At 48.0% G+C, this 20,973-nt stretch overlaps 1 protein-coding gene across 2 annotated transcripts; it reads right to left on the bottom strand.

Annotated features, from left to right (window-relative positions):
• Nucleotides 1-445: 445 nt before the first annotated feature.
• Nucleotides 446-16,957, bottom strand: klf15 (Kruppel like factor 15). 2 transcript variants are annotated; one of them, XM_067998348.1, is made up of 3 exons: nucleotides 16,860-16,957; nucleotides 13,006-14,147; nucleotides 446-6,348 (listed from the first exon to the last, which is right to left on the bottom strand). In XM_067998348.1, the coding sequence occupies exons 2-3, from the start codon at nucleotides 14,034-14,036 to the stop codon at nucleotides 6,180-6,182; spliced, it is 1,200 nt and encodes a 399-aa protein (XP_067854449.1). In that variant the 5' UTR covers nucleotides 14,037-14,147; nucleotides 16,860-16,957; the 3' UTR covers nucleotides 446-6,179. The 2 variants fall into 2 exon arrangements, with proteins under 2 accessions (XP_067854449.1, XP_067854450.1); XM_067998349.1 differs by having other exon boundaries at nucleotides 16,856-16,957.
• Nucleotides 16,958-20,973: the final 4,016 nt, after the last annotated feature.

Below are 20,973 nucleotides of genomic sequence, written 5' to 3' on the forward strand. Positions count from 1 at the left end.
CATCACTAAAAACAGATTATCTGTTATCATTTATCACATTGCTGTTTGTGGGATCTTGCTATGCGCAAATTGGCTGCCGCGTTTCCCTACATTACAATGGTGACTACACTTCAAAAGTACTTCATTGGCTGTAAAGCGCCCCGAGACATCCTGAGGCGGTGAAAGGTGCAAGTCTTTCTTTTAAAAAATGAATTCCATTTTATTACAAAACAGACCGCCGCGTGTCTGGTGCACATTTAGAAATTCCAAAACAACCAACTCAAAAAACACTCGGCTCAAAAACTGGACAGGCAGACACCCCCACCCCCCCACCACCGCTGGACCTGGACAGGCAGACACCCCACCCACCACCGCTGGACCTGGACAGGCAGACCCCCCCCCACCGCTGGACCTGGACAGGCAGACCCCCCCCTCACCGCTGGACCTGGACAGGCAGAACCCCCCCTCACCGCTGGACCTGGACAGGCAGAACCCCCCACACCGCTGTACCAGGCAAGGATCAGTGAACGACTGCTTTCAATTCCAAATGCAGAACAGTAGCAGCACGGAACACAGAAGAATCTGGACTTGAGATTAAACACGTGAGCTGCACAGCAGTGTGATAATATTTATGTTGATCCAGGTCTGCAGGTACAGAACTAATCACTCACTAAACACACCACAAAGCTGTCATCTTGGCAACTCATTTTCCAAACCAGGCAACTGAATTCCTCATGTGGTGGGATTCTAAGAGGATGTTTTATGTTTGAAGCGTCTACTGACCAGGCAAGGTCTCAGGCCGAGAGTCGCCAACTCTCCAGGATTGCCCTGGAGTCTCCAGGAATTGAAGATTAATCTCCTGGATTCTGCTGGGAGCAAAAACCCCAGGAGAAAAATCATAGGGTCGTTAAAAAAAATTATTTCAACACTTTTGCTTATTAGTTATAAAAATGTTGGAGGTGGGAAAGAAAGGACTGTTAGACTGACAGTCAAGAATCATCCAACCAGGTAACGAAGAGTCTGTTCGATTTCTGATTGGCCGTGGGTAGGCGGGGCATATTGAGGATGGGCGTGTCAGGTGACCAATGGGGGGGGGGGGGGAGTGTGGAGGCGGGGCAATTGAAGGGGAGGTCATGTGATGAAACCGCCACGAATACATCCAGCCAGAGTTGGCAACTCTATTCAGGAACTGTCCCTCTGGATTGGAAAATTGCACATGTCACTCCGCTTTTTACGAAAAGAGAGAGAGGGAAACCGGGGAATTATAGACCAGTTAGCCTAACATCTGTTGTGGGGAAAATGCTGGAGTCTATAATTAAGGATAGGGTGACTGAACACCTCGAGAATTTTCAGTTAATCAGAGAGAGCCAGCATGGATTTGTGAAAGGTAGGTCGTGCCTGACAAACCTGATTGAATTTTTTGAAGAGGTGACTAAAGTAGTGGACAGGGGAATGTCAATGGATGTTATTTATATGGACTTCCAGAAGGCATTTGATAAGGTCCCACATAAGAGACTGTTAGCTAAGATAGAAGCCCATGGAATCGAGGGAAAAGTACGGACTTGGTTAGGAAGTTGGCTGAGCGAAAGGCAACAGAGAGTCGGGATAATGGGTAGGGACTCACATTGGCAGGATGTGACTAGTGGAGTCACGCAGGGATCTGTCTTGGGGCCTCAATTATTCACAATATTTATTAACGACTTAAATGAAGGCATAGAAAGTCTCATATCTAAGTTTGCTGATGACACAAAGATTGGTGGCATTGTAAGCAGTGCAGATGAAAACATAAAATTACAAAGCGATATTGATAGATTAGGTGAATGGGCAAAACTGTGGCAAATGGAATTCAATGTAGACAAATGTGAGGTCATCCACTTTGGATCAAAAAAAGGATAGAACAGGGTACTTTCTAAATGGTAAAAAGTTAAAAACAGTGGATATCCAAAGGGACTTAGGGGTTCAGGTACATCGATCATTGAAGTGTCATGAACAGGTACAGAAAATAATCAATAAGGCTAATGGAATGCTGGCCTTTATATCTAGAGGACTAGAGTACAAGGGGGCAGAAGTTATGCTGCAGCTATACAAAACCCTGGTTAGACCGCACCTGGAGTACTGTGAGCAGTTCTGGGCACCGCACCTTCAGAAGGACATATTGGCCTTGGAGGGAGTGCAGCGTAGGTTTACCAGAATGATACCCGGACTTCAAGGGTTAAGTTACGAGGAGAGATTACACAAATTGGGGTTGTATTCTTGAGAGTTTCGAAGGTTAAGGGGTGATCTGATCGAAGTTTATAAGATATTAAGGGGAACAGATAGGGTGGATAGAGAGAAACTATTTCCGCTGGTTGGGGATTCTAGGAATAGGGGGCAGAGTCTAAAAATTAGAGCCAGACCTTTCAGGAGCGAGATTAGAAAACATTTCTACACGCAAAGGGTGGTAGAAGTTTGGAACTCTCTTCCGCAAACGGCAATTGATACTAGCTCAATTGCTAAATTTAAATCTGAGATAGATAGCTTTTTGGCAACCAAAGGTATTAAGGGATTTGGTCCAAAGGCAGGTATATGGAGTTAGATCACAGATCAGCCATGATCTTATCAAATGGCGGAGCAGGCACGAGGGGCTGAATGGCCTACTCCTGTTTCTATGTTCCTAGAAGCTGCTTTATCTCAAAGTACTGTGCAAGTCAGTGCAGGCGTGTATTGTTTTATCTACAAGAGTTTATCTACTTCTGCTGAAACTCTCTACATCGCAAGAAGAACACGGTCACATTGTCTGTTGCATAGAAACGTAGGAACAGGTGGAGGCCATTCAGCCCCTTGAGCCTGTTCCGCCATTCAATTAGATCATGGCTTATCTGTATCTGTATCTACCCGCCTTGGTTCCATAACCCTTAATCCCCTTACCCAACAAATATCTATCGATCTCAGTTTTGAAATTTTCAATTGACCCCCAGCCTCAACAGCTTTTTGGGGAAGAGAGTTCCCCCAGATTTCCTCCTTCAGCTGTCAACTCAAAATCTCAGGAGCAGGCTGGAGTTCAAAGGGCATGTGGTATTATATAGCACATACCATTCCTTCATCAAAGGACAATATCCAACTGAACAAACACATCACAGAACTCCCAACCTCAGGAACATAGCAATCGCTGGACAAAAAAACCAGGGTCCATCTAGTTCACCTTCTACCACCCTGGTAATCGCAGGATACAACGATAATGGCCAATCCTAGCAATCAATCTCCATCAATGAGTCTACAACAGACCCAGACATGAGGTGAGGGAAACCCCCCAGTGGGGGAGAGCTTTGGGAACCAGAGGTCCAAAGTCACCTGTTCCTCCCGAGCCTGTTACACTCAACACACGTCATGTCTCAAATTACTCACATACTGGATCCCAAAATATTATTTTCTGAAAGTAATCGATCTTATTTGCATTTGAATGAGTCAATCCAAACTGCTCCCATCATCTCCCCAGGGATCCTGTTCCATTGATTGACCACTCGCTCACTGAAATACTGACTCGCAGATTAGTTTTGAATTTACCCCCTTTAAGCGCAGGCCGTGTCCCCTGGTTCCACCGTTCTAGACAAGATGGAACAGCTAGTCATGGTCGACGGTATCTCAGAAAGATTCTGTGACTCTTCAATAGCCAAACCTGAGGCACGTGGCCAAAATCGCAGGAGGATTCAGGGATCTCAGAAGCTTTTGTTTGTCGCAAACCCTTCATTCATTCTGTTTAATACTAAATAGACCAGTAAACTAAGTAATGCGATAAGCGGATAAAGTGCATGTATTTTTTTTAGGGTTAGGGTTAGGGTTAGGGAAATTCTGATCTGATGAGATATGAAACCAAGTCAGGTGGACTTTAAAGATCTCAGGGAACTACTTAAAGAGCAGGGGAGTTCTCCCTGGTGTCCTGGGCCAATATTTATCCCTCAACCAACATCACTGAATTCAGATTATCTGGTCATTCACCTCTTTGCTGTTTCTGAGATCCTGCTGTGCACAAAATGGCAGCCACATCTGCCTACAATACAAGTCGGTGCACTTCAAAGTAATTTATTGTATGTGAGGCACTTTCAGCTGTTTCTGAGAGACGTGATAAGGCCCCGATATAAAGTCGAGGCTGTCCATCACCTATGAGGTGAATATTTTAAGTTACGCTGCTATCTACAGTCTCTGAAAGGTCACTTGAAGGCTTTACCGATTAATAATTAAACCGAACGATCGACCGGACTTTGGCGGAATCCCCAGCTGCATCAAAGAGAGAGACGGTCAGCAGAGAGGACGGAAAATGGGGCCAGTGCCAATTCAAACCCACAGCTGCCCAAGCACTGGAGGATAATGGGAGACCGGGGGGCGGGGGGGGGACAAAGAGGGAAACGTCCCCTTATCCCAGGCGACAGAGCGACACTAAGATGCCACAGAGACTGCAGATTCCACGGATGGAGACCGTCCAACCTTGAGGAACATTTTACGAGGGGCCAACTGAGATCGAGTGCGGAAGGTTTTCGGGTCCCAGCAGCTCTGGGTTTGATGCAGAATATTCCAATAAGCCGAGCTTGTATTCTTGACCATCCCGAGTTACCCTGAAAACGTTTAAGTCAGCCTTCCCTCCAGCAACTGGTTGCTAGGTCACTTCGGAGGACCGTTAAGCGTCTGCCGTGGCTCAGTGGGTCGCACTCGCTCACCTCCGAGTCAGAAGGTCCTGGGTTCAATCCCCACTCCAGAGACTTGAGCCCCATAATCCAGGCCGACACTCCCGGTGCAGTACCGAGGGAGTGCTGCACTGTCGGAGGTGCCGTCTTTCGGATGAGACGTTAAACCGAGGTCCCGTCTGCCCTCTCAGGCGGATGTAAAAGATGCCACTGCCTCTATTTCAAAGACCAGGGGAGTTCTCCCCGGTGTCCTGGGGCCAATATTTATCCCTCAACCAACATAATTAAAAACAGGTTATCTGGTCATTATCACATTGTATTTTGCGGGATCTTGCTGTGCACAAAATGGCTGCTGCATTTCCTAAATTGCAACACTATCTACACTTCAGAAGAACTTCATTGGCTGTGACGTGCTTTGGGACATCCTGAGGTCGTGAAAGGCACTGTATAAATACAAGTTCTTACTTCTTTTTAAGAGTCAACCATGTAATTTACAACTGGAATTACATGTAGGCGAGGTTGGTTGTCTCCATGATGGCCATTAGTGAACCAGTTGGCTTTTTAACAACAATTCGGCAGCTCCCATGGTCATTATTTTCTGGTGCCAGTCCACAAATCACCAGATTTATTGAATTCAATTTCACAACTTGCCTTGGTAGAATTTAAAAAGTCACGACCTCTGGGTTACTAGTCTAGTATCAGAACCACTACACGACGAGATCATAGAATCATACAGCACAGAAGGAGGCCACTCGGCCCATTGTGCCTGCGCCAGCTCTTTGAAAGAGCAATCCAATTAGTCCCACTCCCCCTCTTCTTTGCCCGGAGCCCTGCAAATTTCAGATGCGCCTGTACGTTTCTTTTTAAAAAACAGGCTGAATGTTCAAAAATGAGGGAAAAAAATATGGACTTTTGCTGTCTTATTCACCTATTTTTTTTTTAAAGACAGCATGCTCAAAAAAACCAAACAGGTAACCCCCAGGTGAGCTCTGCAGAGTGCCCCTCTCACAATTCACAGTCCAGGTAGTAAAATGAGCCCTTGGAGTAGGCCTCAGGTTGAACAATGGGTCTTTTAAAAGGCCCAATTCTTCTCTTCAAAGTGACTAAAGAAAGTTACTGCGTAACACAACCTGTGGACACCCTTTCATGCGAGAGCCGGCCTGTGCTGTGCTAGTTGCGGAGGAGTTGCTAGTAGACAAGCCCGGGGTGGGGGGGGGGGGAAGAACCGTAATTCACTTTGGCAGCCGGAGTCAGCCATCTTGGATCCACCACAGCACAGGAGCATTGAAACTAAAAGGCCAGTCCTGTTCATGCTGGCCAGCCCTATTCCGGAGGAGGCCAAAGTGCATCATTCTTGTGGTGGAAATGAATAAAACAGTGCACGTCTGCCGCACAATAATAACTTATAAAATCTCCTGTGTGGGGGGGGGAGGGAGGGGGGGAGGGGGGGGGGGGGGGGAGGGGGGTTTTATTCCGTCCCTCGACCCCCTCCTTGAAATCAAGTGCAGTTCTTGGCTATTGCTCGGTCAGAGTTCACGATGGTCAGTTCACAGGCCGGACCGTCCGACCGGTTCTGGGGAACCGATGCACCTTGACGTGTTTGGACAAGTGATCGCTGCGGGCAAATTTCTTTTCACAAACTGGACACTGGTACGGTTTGACTCCGGAGTGCGAGCGCCTGTGTCTGGACAGCTCATCGGACCTCGAAAACCTGCAATAAAGCATCAACAGACGTATCAAGGATCAATCATCCCCTCTTCCAGAGTCCAGTTTCATCCCCTCCTCACTCGAAGGCGCTGACTCTTCCTGGGTTAAGGCTCCAAGGGAACTGGGGCTAAAAGGGTTAAATGACGAGGACAGGTTGCACAGACTGGGCTTGTGTTCCCTCGAGTATAGAAGATTAAGGGGTGATTTAATTGAGGTGTTTAAGATGATTAAAAGATGTGATAGGGTCGATAGAGAGAAACTATTCCCTCTGGTGGGGGGAGTCCAGAACAAGGGGGCAGAACCTTAAAATTAGAGCCGGGCCGTTCAGGGGTGATGTCAGGAAGCACTTCCTCACACAAAGGGGAGTGGAAATCTGGAACTCTCTCCCCCAAAAAGCTGTTGAGGCTGGAGGTCAATTGAAAATTTCAACACTGAGATTGATCGATTTTTGTTGGGTGAGGGGATTAAGGGTCACGGAACCAAGGCGGGTAAATGGAGATAAGATACAGATCAGCCACGATCTAATTGAATTTAAAGGGTCACAGACTTTGTCACAGGAAGGGAGACAACGCCGATGTGTCCACATGACACCGTCATTATTTTTTAAAAATTCATTCTGGGGATGTGCGCTGATGTTTATTGCCCCTCGCTAGTTGCCTTGAGAAAGAAAAAAAGACTTGCATTTCTATAGCACCTTTCATGACCTCAGGACATTCCAAAGCGCTTTACAGCCAATGAAGTACTTTTGAAGTGTAGTCACTGTTATAATGTAGGAAACGTAGCAGCCAATCTGCGCACAGCAGGATCCCACAAACAGCGATATGATAAATGACCAGATAATCTGCTTTTTGGTGATGTTGGTTGAGGGATAAATATTGGCCCCAGGACACCGGGGAGAACTCCCCTGCTCTTCTTCCAATAGTGGCCGTGGGATCTTTTACATCCACCCGAGAGGGCAGATGGGGCCTCGGTTTAACGTCTCATCCGAAAGTACAGCGCTCCCTCAGTACTGGCACTGGGAGTGTTGGCCTGGACTATGGGGCTCGAGTCTCTGGAGCGGAGGGGGAGGGGGTGGAGGGGGGGGGGGGCTCGAACCCACAATCTTCTGACTCACAGGCGAGAGTATTACCCACTGTTGACACAGGGTGGTGGTGGGGGGCCTTCCGCTTGAACCACTGGTAGCAGTTTTGACACAACTGAGGGGCTTGCTAGACCACTTCAGAGGGCAGTTAAGAGTCAACCACATTGGTGTGGGGACTGGAGACACATATAGGCCCAGACCGGGTAAGGACGGCAGGTTTCCTTCCCTGAAGGACATTACCCTGAGAAGGCGGTGGTGAGCTGCCTCCTTGAACCGCTGCAGTCCAAGGAAGGGAGCGGTTCAGGAACTTGGGTGAGAGGAAGATTCTGGACTTCCTCTAGGAAGACTGACAAATTTTGCAGAATTTGGTATTTAAAGTTACACAGAGGCTTTACCCTCTATCTAACCCGTGCTGTACCTGCCCCGGGAGTGTTTGATGGGACAGTGTAGAGGGAGCTTTACTCTGTATCTAACCCGTGCTGTACCTGCCCTGGGAGTGTTTGATGGGACAGTGTAGAGGGAGCTTTACTCTGTATCTAAGCCGTGCTGTACCTGCCCTGGGAGTGTTTGATGGGACAGTGTAGAGGGAGCTTTACTCTCTATCTAACCCGTGCTGTACCTGCCCTGGGAGTGTTTGATGGGACAGCGTAGAGGGAGCTTTACTCTGTATCTAACCCTGTACCTGCCCTGGGAGTGTTTGATGGGACAGTGTAGAGGGAGCTTTACTCTGTATCTAACCCGTGCTGTACCTGCCCTGGGAGTGTTTGATGGGACAGTGTAGAGGGAGCTTTACTCTGTATCTAACCCGTGAACCTGCCCTGGGAGTGTTTGATGGGACAGTGTAGAGGGAGCTTTACTCTGTATCTAACCCGTGCTGTACCTGCCCTGGGAGTGTTTGATGGGACAGCGTAGAGGGAGCTTTACTCTGTATCTAACCCGTGAACCTGACCTGGGAGTGTTTGATGGGACAGTGTAGAGGGAGCTTTACTCTGTATCTAACCCGTGCTGTACCTGCCCTGGGAGTGTTTGATGAGACAGTGTAGAGGGATCTTTACTCTGTATCTAACCCATGAACCTGCCCTGGGAGTGTTTGATGGGACAGTGTAGAGGGAGCTTTACTCTGTATCTAACCCTGTACCTGCCCTGGGAGTGTTTGATGGGACAGTGTAGAGGGAGCTTTACTCTGTATCTAACCCTGTACCTGCCCTGGGAGTGTTTGATGGGACAGTGTAGAGGGAGCTTTACTCTGTATCTAACCCGTGCTGTACCTGCCCTGGGAGTGTTTGATGGGACAGTGTAGAGGGAGCTTTACTCTGTGTCTAACCCATGCTGTACCTGCCCTGGGAGCGTTTGATGGGACAGTGTAGAGGGAGCTTTACTCTGTATCTAACCCGTGCTGTACCTGCCCTGGGAGTGTTTGATGGGACAGTGTAGAGGGAGCTTTACTCTGTATCTAACCCGTGCTGTACCTGCCCTGGGAGTGTTTGATGGGACAGCGTAGAGGGAGCTTTACTCTGTATCTAACCCTGTACCTGCCCTGGGAGTGTTTGATGGGACAGTGTAGAGGGAGCTTTACTCTGTATCTAACCCGTGAACCTGCCCTGGGAGTGTTTGATGGGACAGTGTAGAGGGAGCTTTACTCTGTATCTAACCCGTGCTGTACCTGCCCTGGGAGTGTTTGATGGGACAGTGTAGAGGGAGCTTTACTCTGTATCTAACCCGTGCTGTACCTGCCCTGGGAGTGTTTGATGGGACAGTGTAGAGGGAGCTTTACTCTGTATCTAACCCGTGAACCTGCCCTGGGAGTGTTTGATGGGACAGTGTAGAGGGAGCTTTACTCTCTATCTAACCCGTGCTGTACCTGCCCTGGGAGTGTTTGATGGGACAGTGTAGAGGGAGCTTTACTCTGTATCTAACCCGTGCTGTACCTGCCCTGGGAGTGTTTGATGAGACAGTGTAGAGGGATCTTTACTCTGTATCTAACCCGTGAACCTGCCCTGGGAGTGTTTGATGGGACAGTGTCGAGGGAGCTTTACTCTGTATCTAACCCATGAACCTGCCCTGGGAGTGTTTGATGGGACAGTGTAGAGGGAGCTTTACTCTGTATCTAACCCGTGAACCTGCCCTGGGAGTGTTTGATGGGACAGTGTCGAGGGAGCTTTACTCTGTATCTAACCCATGAACCTGCCCTGGGAGTGTTTGATGGGACAGTGTAGAGGGAGCTTTACTCTGTATCTAACCCGTGCTGTACCTGCCCTGGGAGTGTTTGATGCGGATACTGGATTATCGCTTGAACATACTTCCCCTTAATTAAGCACAGAAAAAATGTTGACTACAACCAGTTCAAACATTTTCACCACAACTTTATTGCAATGGTTCTCATGTGGTCCTGTTTCTAGACTTTAATGCTGCTCTTTTTGGAATTTTAAGGGATTGTAATCTGATTTACTTAATTCTGGAAACGTCCCAATTCCCTGATATTTCTCTGAAAGTTTCTGTGCTGTGTATTCAATGTAAGTCGATGATTTTTGTGCTCCTAATTGAGTAACGAGTGTGTGGGATTGAGCACAAGGTGCAGGATCCAGAGGTTGAAGAGAGTTGGGGCGAGGAGACGACGGAAATCAGGGAGCAGTGATTTAGGGAACGTCAAATTAGGTTTTTAAGAGGCTGTAGATTGTGGGAGAAATGGAGGAAAGGATGGGTGAGAGGAGGAGACGAGAGTCTTAATTTCAACAGAGTGAGGATGCAGGGAATGCGTAGGACGGGCCACTTAGGAGAAAGGAGAGCTCAGACTGTAGACGAGAAAAGTTGTGACTGAGAGTTTAATTATACATCTTTCCTTAGATCTTAACCACCACTCCCATTCTCTCGAACATTCTGTAACTATTTGTACCTCCTCTGGGCCCATCTTTTGTTTCTTCACCATTATCCCCTCCTTTTGCCTTTCACCACCGTCCCATGTGTCATTTAATTACTCCTGCCCTCCACATTATCACAGACCTTCCCCTTTTGTTCTTATCTTGCCCCCCTTTCCCTCGCTCTGTATTTGCTTAAAAACTGCTAAATCTCTCAACATCTTCCAGTTCTGACGAAAGGTCATCGACCTGAAACGTTAACTCTGTTTCTCTCTCCACAGATGCTGCCTGACCTGCTGAGTGTTTCTGGCATTTTCTTTTTTTTCCCCCCGTACATGTTTTTCATTGGAATGTAATTGTGAAAATTTTGGGTGTGGTAATCTAGTTACTATAGAATCATATAGCCCAGAAGGAGGCCATTCGGCCCATCGTGTCTGTGCCAGCTCTTTCAAAGAGCTATCCAATTAGTCCCACTCCCCTGCTCTTTTCCCCCATAGCAAATCCTTTGATCATTTTAAAGACCTCGATTAGATCACCCTTTAATCTTCTAAACTCAAGGGAATACAAGCCTAGTCTGTGCAACCTGTCCGAGTAATTTAATCCTCTAAGCCCCTGGTATCATTCTGCTGAATCTGTGCTGCTCCCCCTCCAAAGCCCACTCCCTCGTCTTTACTGAGTTAATTGGTCAGCATTAAGGGGGCACCGATTGGTCAGCAGTGGTCCCCGCATCATTCCACGGGAGAGGAAAGCTGGTCAGGGTTCCTGTTCCGAATCGACGGTCAAGTAACTCTTGCTGCAAAGTCCGTGTGAATGTCGGACAGGAGGCAGATTCGAATTGGGCTGTGATAACCTCCACAGTGGAACAGCCTGCTGACACTCAGGCCTGGATTTTCCTCAGCTACACCACCCCAAATCAGGAGGGCGGGGCGGGGCAGGGCGGGGGGGGGGAGCAGTAAGGCCACAGAAAACGTGGCAAGGAGTCCCAACACCGCCTCACTGCCGAAACCTTGAGTCTCCTCCCCTTTCCCCGGCCACAAAGGCCATTGGCTGCCCCGTCTCACGTCTGTGGCAGTGGAACTGACAAGCTGTCCAATTTCCTCGCCTTCCCCCAACCCCAGGGACCAGCAGGAGAGGGGTCAGGGTCGTCTCTGGGGAAATAATTATCTCAAGTGGGCAGGAATACAAAGGGGTGGAGGTTATGCTACAATTGTACAGAGCTCTGTTTGGACCCTATCTGGAGAGACTGCGTTCAGTTCTGGGCACCGCACCTCAGGAAGGATAGATTGGCCTGGGAGGGGGTGCAGCGCAGATTCACCCGAATGATACCGGGGCTTTAAGGGTTAAATTAAGAGGACAGGTTGCACAAACTAGGCTTGTTTTTCCTTGAGTATTGATGATTGAGGGTGATCTAATTGAGGTGTTCAAGATGATTAAAGGGATTCGATAGGGTAGATAGAGAGAAACTATTTCCTCTGGTGGGAGAGTCCAGAACAAGGGGGCAGAACCTTAAAATTAGAGCCAGGCCGTTCAGGGGTGATTTAAAAAAAAAAATTCATTCATGGGATGTGGGCGTCACTGGCGAGGCCGGCATTTATTGCCCATCCCCTAATTGCCCTTGAGAAGGTGGTGGTGAGCCGTCTTCTTGAACCGCTGCAGTCCGTGTGGTGAAGGTTCTCCCACAGTGCTGTTAGGAAGGGAGTTCCAGGATTTTGACCCAGCGACAATGAAGGAACGGCCGATATATTTCCAAGTCAGCATCGTGTGTGATTTGGAGGGGAACGTGCAGGTGGTGCTGTTCCCATGTCAGGAAGCACTTCTTCACACAAAGGGGAGTGGAAAATTTGGAACTCTCTCCCCCAGAAAGCTGTTGAGGCTGGGGTCAATTGAAAATTTCAAGATTGAGATCAATAGATTTTTGTTGGGTGAGGGGATTAAGGGTTACGGAACCAAGGCGGGTAGATGGAGTTAAAATACAGATCAGCCATGATCTAATTAAATGGCAGAACAGGCTCGAGGGGCTGAATGGCCTTCTCCTGTTTCTACGTTTCTACCTTATCATGGACTCTACCCACCCATTTAATCTTCTGAGAGAAAGTTCTGTATAAATACTCACTGATCCTCAACAGGTAATCAATTAAAACTCCAGAATAATCAACCATCCTCACAGCTCCGCTATTCCCCCCATGACCTGCACCCCCTCCCCAGCAGCACTGTGTCACCTCAGAGGGTTTCGGAACCCGTCTAGGCCGTACTGGGAACTAATAACTGAATTCCAAATAAAATGAAGAATTATTAAGTGGCCCTAAACTGGAATTTATTCCCTGTGTTGTTTCTTTAACAAAAGTCTTGCATTTCTATCGCACCTTTCACAATCTCAGGACATCCCAAAGCACTTTACAGCCAATGAAGTACTTTTGAAGTGTCGTCATTGTTGTAATGTAGGGAAATGTGACGGCCAATTTGCGCACAGCAAGATCCCACAAACAGCAATGAGATAAATGACCAGATCATCTTTTTTTTTAAAAAAAGTGATGTTGGTTGAGGGATAAATATCGGCCCCAGGACACCGGGGAGAACGCCCCCCTGCTCTTCTTTGAAATAGTGGCCGTGGGATCTTTTACATCCTCCTGAGAGGGCAGACGGGGGCCCCTCGGTTTAACGTCGCATCCGAAAGGCTCTTAGAATCTAGACCTCGCGATTACAGCAACAGAATGCTCCTACCGACCTCCAACCACATCCTGGCCAAGTACAGGCGAACGGCTTCTCTCCCGTGTGTCTCCTTAAGTGAGCTTTCAGGTGACTGCTCTTGGTGTACATCTTCGAGCACCCCGAAAAGGTGCATTTGTGCATCTTGATCAGTTCTGCCGGGGTCCCCTTTTGAAACTTCTGGCCCAGGATGACGCCCCCTTGGCCCTGGGAGCCGTCGACGTCCCCGGCCGCGGGCTTGGCGGCGATGGGCACCGGAGCTATCCGGACGAACTGGCGGGAGCAGCTCAGGCTGGAGGACTGCACGAACTGAGGCACCAGGGTGAACGTTTGTCCCTGAATGTTGACGAGCAGTTGTGCGATCTTAAGGTCCGCCTGAGGCTGTGGGCCGAGGCCGCTGCCCTGTTCTTGCTTCACCTCCATGGGTTGCAGTTGGAGAATAACTGGGACGCGTCCTTCAACTTTCAGCCCCACGTCGGTATTCCTCACACTTCTCGATTTGCCGGTCTGTTCGCACTTTGGTTCTGTGATTCCCGTTCTTGTTTCGTCTTTCTCCTGTGCCACACCTGTAGATCCCCGATCCCCGTTTTTCAGGTCCTTGCCCTCATTTTTGGGCTCATCCTTCAAGTCAATGTTCATGTTCTCCTCAAGGAATTCCTCAATTTCTTCCAGTGTGGGCTGGAATGACCCCAAATCCTTCAACTCCGTCCCAAAATCAGGAAATTCCAGGGCCTCTTCCTTGATGATTGAATGGCTTTCCTTCTTGCCCCAACATGGAATTGGGAAACTCCCTATGGAAGCCTGGGAAAGTAGATAATCTATGATGCTGTCTCCGCTCTCGGTGCTCGATGTGCTCTTGTAGCTGGAACTTAGGACCAAAGAGTCAGGGCTGGAGCAGGAGCAGGAGCTGGAACAGTCACTGTCGTCCTCGGACAGTGGAGATGACAGCATCTGATAGCCCCTGCTGTCCATCACCATGTCGCTAAGGTATCCCACAGGGGAGCTCGTGGACAGGAAGGTTTCTTCAGTAGAGAGCAGGTGGTCCACCATTGCTGACTGTTATCCAAATAGTTTGAAGAGTGACGAGGGTCAATGGCTGACTACCTCAGGAGGTCCTGCTGTCTGGGTCCAAGCACACAAGATCCCAAGTCGACACAGCTCCTAATAAACACAGGAGTGTTCACATTTACATTTTAAAAGCCATACAATACAGTGACCCCTGAAATACCCTAACCTTTTCAAGTTGTTTCTGTTCATTAAGGCGAGAGATTTCAGCACTGGCAAATGGGACACATTTCAATTTGGACACCCCATGTGGACATCGAACACTCCCAGGGCATGTACAGTATGGGTTAGATACAGAGTAAAGCTCCCTCTACACTGTCCCATCAAACACTCCCAGGACAGGTACAGCACGGGTTAGATACAGAGTAAAGCTCCCTCTACACTGTCCCATCAAACACTCCCAGGGCAGGTACAGCACAGGTTAGTTGTTTAGCTGAATTGCTTTGAGTGGTTTCACAGTTGCATAGATCCACTGCTTTAATGAATTGACTGTATTTCATGTGATCTGTACCAGCTGACTGTGAGGGGAGAATACTTTCCATCCAGTTTGACAGCACCATAAATAAAAGCATACATCCCCGACACAGCAGCAGCTGATAAATAAGGGCAGAGATGAGGCTCACTGTCAAAACTCACGAGTGACAAAATCATGAGCGTATATCGTCAGCCTGACCAGGAGATATTTTCCTATCACACTGCTTTCTGTAGCATGTACTGTTCATACCACATTGTTTAAATCATCCTAAAACCTCCTCTTACTGATTCTTATTGGGTGGCAGTTATGGGAATCCCTCCTTCTCTATGCTTTCTGGCTGATCTGAAAAAGTGGCAGCCAGTAGGATATTTGACCATGAAGGGAATCACAGGCCAAGCTGAACCCTGCCCCTCACCCGACCTATGGACCTTCCAGAAAGGATCACAGAATCATGAAACGATACAGCACAGAAGGAGGCCATTCGGCCCATCGTGCCTGAGTCAGCTCTATGAAAGAGCTACCCAATTAGTCCCGTAGGAACATAAGGAGGCTATTCAGCCCCTCCAGCCTGTTCCGCCGTTCAATTAGCTCAGGGCTGATCTGTATCTTAACTGAATCGCGGCAGTTAAATTGAGTTAATACCCAACCTAACAATCTCAGTTTTGACATTTTCAATCAACCCCCAGCCTCAACAGTTTATTGCGGGAAAAGAGTTCCAGATTCACTGATTCGGGAGCAGCTGCAAGGACCCTGACTGGTTCTTTTCTCTCTCTACTGGCTCAAGTTAATGCTGATTGCAGCCCCCAGTTGGTGCCCCAGATGGGGCCAGTTAACCTTGTACAGCCTGGCAATGTATGCTGTTCTGTCTTGCTCAGTTTCACAGTCTGTTGGATTCAGTTCCACACCTCATGTAGGGGGTGGGGGGAAACTTGGGTCAATGTTGTTGGCCTGAACCCCACCCCCGTGTTTGGGTGCTACAGTATGGGGGGGCAGACATTGCCCTGTTCGGTATGTCCGGGGGTCACTATCCTGAGTCCGACACAGGACAAATCCGGGTATTATCCAATTGCTCAGCTCAGCTCCCATCCACAGGTGCAAGAAAATATAATCAGTTAACAACTCAACACCATTCAAACTTTTAAAACTTTTCCCCTCTAACACTTCTCCACAAAGGGGAAAAATTTACAGGGCTGTGGGGAAAGAGCAGGGGGGAGTGGGACTAATTGGATAGCTCTTTCAAAGAGCCGGCACAGGCATGATGGGCCAAATGGCCTCCTTCTGTGCTGTTTCATTCTATGATTCTGTGAATGCAAAACCAGCTCCCAATATCAGATTTAAAACTCAATCAAGTTTACAAAGTATGTGAGATACCTCAGCGCAAATATTGTGACGCTTGATTTAAATGTTGGAGATCCAATGGAATTCTGATATTTGCAGTGAGTGGAAGGATTGTTCATAAAATGCAACATTGAAAAGTCACTTTAAAAATTAAATATGATTTTTGTTCTTTTTGAAAAAGAAAAGGTAACAATATTTTTACCTGGTCGGTTAGTCTCAAAACTACAATCTGGGATAAATATCTGCACAGCCTCGTGTGAGGCGCCCCCCGGGCTGTAAACACCGAGCGGCCAAACTCCCCACCGCGGATCCGCCGCTCATTCCCAGGGATTGCGCGGATTGTACGGGGTTTAAGGTCTCTTCTCTCCCCCTCCTTCTCTTCTCTCCCCCATCCCTCCCTCCCTCCTTCGCTCCCCATCCCTCCCTCCCTCCCTCCTTCCTTCCCCCTCTTCTCTTCCCCCACCCCCCTCCTTCTCTTCCCCACCCCCCCCCCCTCTTCTCTTCCCCCCCCCTCTTCTCTTCCCCCCCCCTCTTCTCTTCCCCCCCCCCTCTTCTCTTCCCCCCCCCTCTTCTCTTCCCCCCCCCCCTTCTCTTCCCCCCCCCCAAACTGGCCCCCAGGTCAGTTTGACCGACAGTAACCCTCAAGCACCAACTTGTCAATATTTGCCAGCACACGGCGAGTCGGAGTGCCTGAACTCCCCTCTCCTTTGCACATCGGCCACATTTACCCGCACAGACCCGGGGAGGGGGGGGGGGGGGGGAAAGAGGAGAATAAAACAGAAAAAGTTTCCGATCGCAGTAAAGAAGGAGCCGAGAGTGAAACCTTGGGTCAGATTTAGTCTCACTCGCCCGGGACACTGATACAGTTCGGAAACTGACATGTAACTAACAGGATGATCAGAGGGCGGGCAAACTCCACACCCAGACCTTAAACTCATTTATTGCATTTATTTTTATTTTCTTCAAAGGTTGTTAAAATGCAACGACTGACCTACCTGATGGGGAATGAAGGCGCCCTTGAAGCCGGGTCTAATTGCAGGCAGTGAGTGAGTTTCCGTGTTGCTGGAGAATTAAATCCATCCCTCACATGACTGCCGAGGGATCTCTCTGAGCAACAGCCAGAGGCTCGGCAGTAAAGTAGGCTCGTCCCCCCTCTCCTCCTCTCATTGGTCTGGCACCGTACACGAGGGACGGACACTCGCTCATTACAACCTCTCTGAACATTTTTTAATATATTTACCCACCAAAAAAAAAATCTTCCATGGGCTCCACGCGGCTTATGTTAAATCTCGGGAATCCAGCGTGTGTGTTTGACATAAAATATATTCACACACTCAAAAATATAAACAGGTGATCGCAGGATAAGTGCTCACCATTCCTTGACAGAGTGCTCAGCTCTCCCACACCAAACTGCTCTTTAAAGCCTCTTTTAAAGGGGATTTATTACATTACAGGCTGGTGCTTTATCGGTGTGTGTATATGTGAGAGTATGTGAGTGTGTCTGTGTATATGTGCGTGTGTGTATGAGTGTGTGTATGTATATGAGTGTGAGTGTGAGTGAGTGATTGTGATTTTTTTTTTATTCGTTCACGGGGTGTGGGCGTCGCTGGCGAGGCCGGCATTTATTGCCCATCCCTAATTTCCCTCGAGAAGGTGGTGGTGAGCCGCCTTCTTGAACCGCTGCAGTCCGTGTGGTGACGGTTCTCCCACAGTGCTGTTAGGAAGGGAGTTCCAGGATTTTGACCCAGCGACAATGAAGGAACGGCAATATATTTCCAAGTCGGGATGGTGTGTGACTTGGAGGGGAACGTGCAGGTGGTGTTGTTCCCATGTACCTGCTGCTCTTGTCCTTCTAGGTGGTAGAGGTCACGGGTTTGGGAGGTGCTGTCGAAGAAGCCTTGGCGAGTTGCTGCAGTGCATCCTGTGGATGGTACACACTGCAGCCACAGTGCGCCGGTGGTGAAGGGAGTGAATGTTTAGGGTGGTGGATGGGGTGCCAATCAAGCGGGCTGCTTTATCTTGGATGGTGTCGAGCTTCTTGAGTGTTGTTGGAGCTGCACTCATCCAGGCAAGTGGAGAGTATTCCATCACACTCCTGACTTGTGCCTTGTAGATGGTGGAAAGGCTTTGGGGAGTCAGGAGGTGAGTCACTCGCCGCAGAATACCCAGCCTCTGACCTGCTCTCGTAGCCACAGTATTTATATGGCTGGTCCAGTTAAGTTTCTGGTCAATGGTGACCCCCAGGATGTTGATTGTGGGGGATTCGGCGATGGTAATGCCGTTGAATGTCAAGGGGAGGTGGTTAGACTCTCTCTTGTTGGAGATGGTCATTGCCTGGCACTTATCTGGCGCGAATGTGTGTATGTGTGAGTGTGAGTGTGAGTGAGTGATTGTGTATGTGTGAGTGTGATTGTATGTGTGAGTGTGATTGTGTGAGTGTGAGTGTATGTGAGTGTGTGTGATTGTGTATGTGAGTGTGTGTGAGTGTGAGTGTGAGTGTGTGTGATTGTGTATGTGTGTGTGTGAGTGTGTGTGAGTGTGAGTTCACCCTCCCCTCCCCCTTATAAAATTCACTTTGACAACAGAGGAAAAGGAGTGAATGGGGAAATCCTTGGAGAAACTGCACATTTTAATTCATTCTCAGGATGTGGGCGTTGCTGGAATGGCCGGTATTTATTGCCCATCCCTAGAAAGAAGGAAAGAACTTGTATTTATACATGTAGAATCATAGAATCATAGAAAGGTTACAGCACGGAAGGAGGCCATTCAGCCCATTGAGCCCGTGCCGGCTCTATGCAAGAGCAATCCAGCTAGTCCCACTCCCCCACCCTATCCCTGTAGCCCTGCAAATTTTTTCCTTTCAAGTACTTATCCAGTTCCCTTTTGAAGGCCATGATTGAATCTGCCTCCACCACCCCCTCGGGCAGTGCATTCCAGATCCTAACCACTCGCTGTGTAAAAAAGATTTTCCTCATGTCACCATTGGTTCTTTTGTCAATCACCTTAAATCTATGTCCTCTGGTCCTTGACCCTTCCACCAATGGGGACAGTTTCTCTCTATCTACTCTGTCCAGACCCTTCATGATTTTGAACACCTCTATCAAATCTCCTCTCAACCATCTCTGTTCCAAAGTGAACAACTCCAGCTTCTCCAGTCTATCCACGTAACTAAAGTCCCTCATCCCTGGAATCATTCTAGAAAATCTCTTCTGCACCCTCTCTAAGGCTTCACATCTTTCCTGAAGTGCGGTGCCCAGAACTGGACACAATACTCCAGTTGTGGTCAAACCAGTGTTTTATAAAGGTTCATCATGACTTCCTTGCTTTTGTACTCTATACCTCCAATTATAAAGCCCAGGACCCCATATGCTTTTTTAAGCACTTTCTCAACCTGCCCTGCCACCTTCAACGATTTGTGTACATATACCCCCAAACCTCTCTGTTCCTGTACCCCTTTTAGAATTGTGCCCTCTAGTTTATTTTGCCTCTCCTCATTCTTCCTAACGAAATGTTTCACCTCGCATTTTTCTGCATTAAATTTTATCTGCCACGTGTCCGCCCATGCCACCAGCCTGTCTATATCCTCTTGAAGTCTACCACTATCCTCCTCAATGTTCACTACACTTCCAAATTTTATGTCATCTGCAAATTTGGAAATTTTGCCCTGTACACCCAAGTCCAAGTCATTAATATATATCAAGAAAAGCAGTGGTCCCAGCACCGACCCCTGGGGAACACCACTGTACACCTCCCTCCAGTCCGAAAAACAACCATTCACCACTACTCTCTGTTTCCTGTTCCTTAGCCAATTCTGTATCCATGTTGCTACTGCCCCCTTTATTCCACGGGCTTCAATCTTGATGACAACCCAATATGCAGCACTTTATCAAACGCCTTTTGAAAGTCCATATACACCACATCAACCGCATTGCCCTCATCTACCCTCTCTGTTACCTCATCAAAAAACTCTATCAAGTTAGTTAAACGTGATTTGCCTTTAACAAATCCATGCTGGCTTTGCCTAATCAATCCACACTTGTCCAAGTGACTGTTAATTCTGTTCCGGGTTATTGTTTCTAAAAGTTTCCCCACCACTGAGGTTAAACTGACTGGCCTGTAGTTGCTGGGTTTATCCTTACACCCTGTTTTGAACAAGGGTGTAACATTTGCAATTCTCCAGTCCTCTGGCACCACCCCTGCATCTACGGATGTTTGGAAGATTATGGCCAGTACCTCCGTAATTTCCACCCTTACTTCCCTCAGCAACCTAGGATGCATCCCATCCGGACTGGGTGACTTATCTACTTTAAGTACAGCCAGCCTTTCTAGTACCTCCTCTTTATCAATTTTTAGCCCATCCAGTATCTCAATTACATCTTCCTTTACTGAGACTCTGGCAGCATCTTCTTCCTTGGTAAAGACAAATGTAAAGTACTCATTTAGTACCTCGGCCATGCCTTCTACCTCCATGAGTTGATCTCCTTTATGGTCCCTCCTCTTACTACCTGTTTACTGTTTACAGCCTATAGAAGACTTTTGGATTCCCTTTTATGATGGCTGCCAGTCTATTCTCATACTCTCTCTTTGCCCCTCTCATTTCCCTTTTCACTTCCCCTCTGTACTTTCTATATTCAGCCTGGTTCTCACTTGTGTTATCAACCTGACATCTGTCATATGCCCCTTTTTTCTGTTTCATCTTACTCACTATCTCTTTTGTCATCCAGGGAGCTCTGTCTTTAGTTGCCCTCCTTTCCCCCTCGTGGGAATGTGCCTAGACTGTTCCTGAACCATCTCTTCCTTAAAGGCTGCCCACTGTTCAATTACAGTTTTGCCTGCCAATCTTTGATTCCAATTTACCCGGGCCAGATCTGTTCTCATCCCATTGAAATTGGCCCTCCTCCAATTGAGTATTTTTACTTTAGAGTGGTCCGTGTCCTTTTCCATAGCTATTCTAAACCTTATGACACTATGATCGCTGCTCCCTAAATGCTCCCCCATTGACACTTGCTCCACTTGGCCCACCTCATTCCCTAGAACCAAGTCCAGCAATGTCTTCTTCCTCGTTGAGCTGGAAACGTATTGGTTAAGTATTTTAGAAGCCTCCATAAA

Source organism: Heptranchias perlo, chromosome 17, assembly GCF_035084215.1.
Source record: "Heptranchias perlo isolate sHepPer1 chromosome 17, sHepPer1.hap1, whole genome shotgun sequence".
NCBI classification, from domain to species: Eukaryota; Metazoa; Chordata; class Chondrichthyes; order Hexanchiformes; family Hexanchidae; genus Heptranchias; species Heptranchias perlo.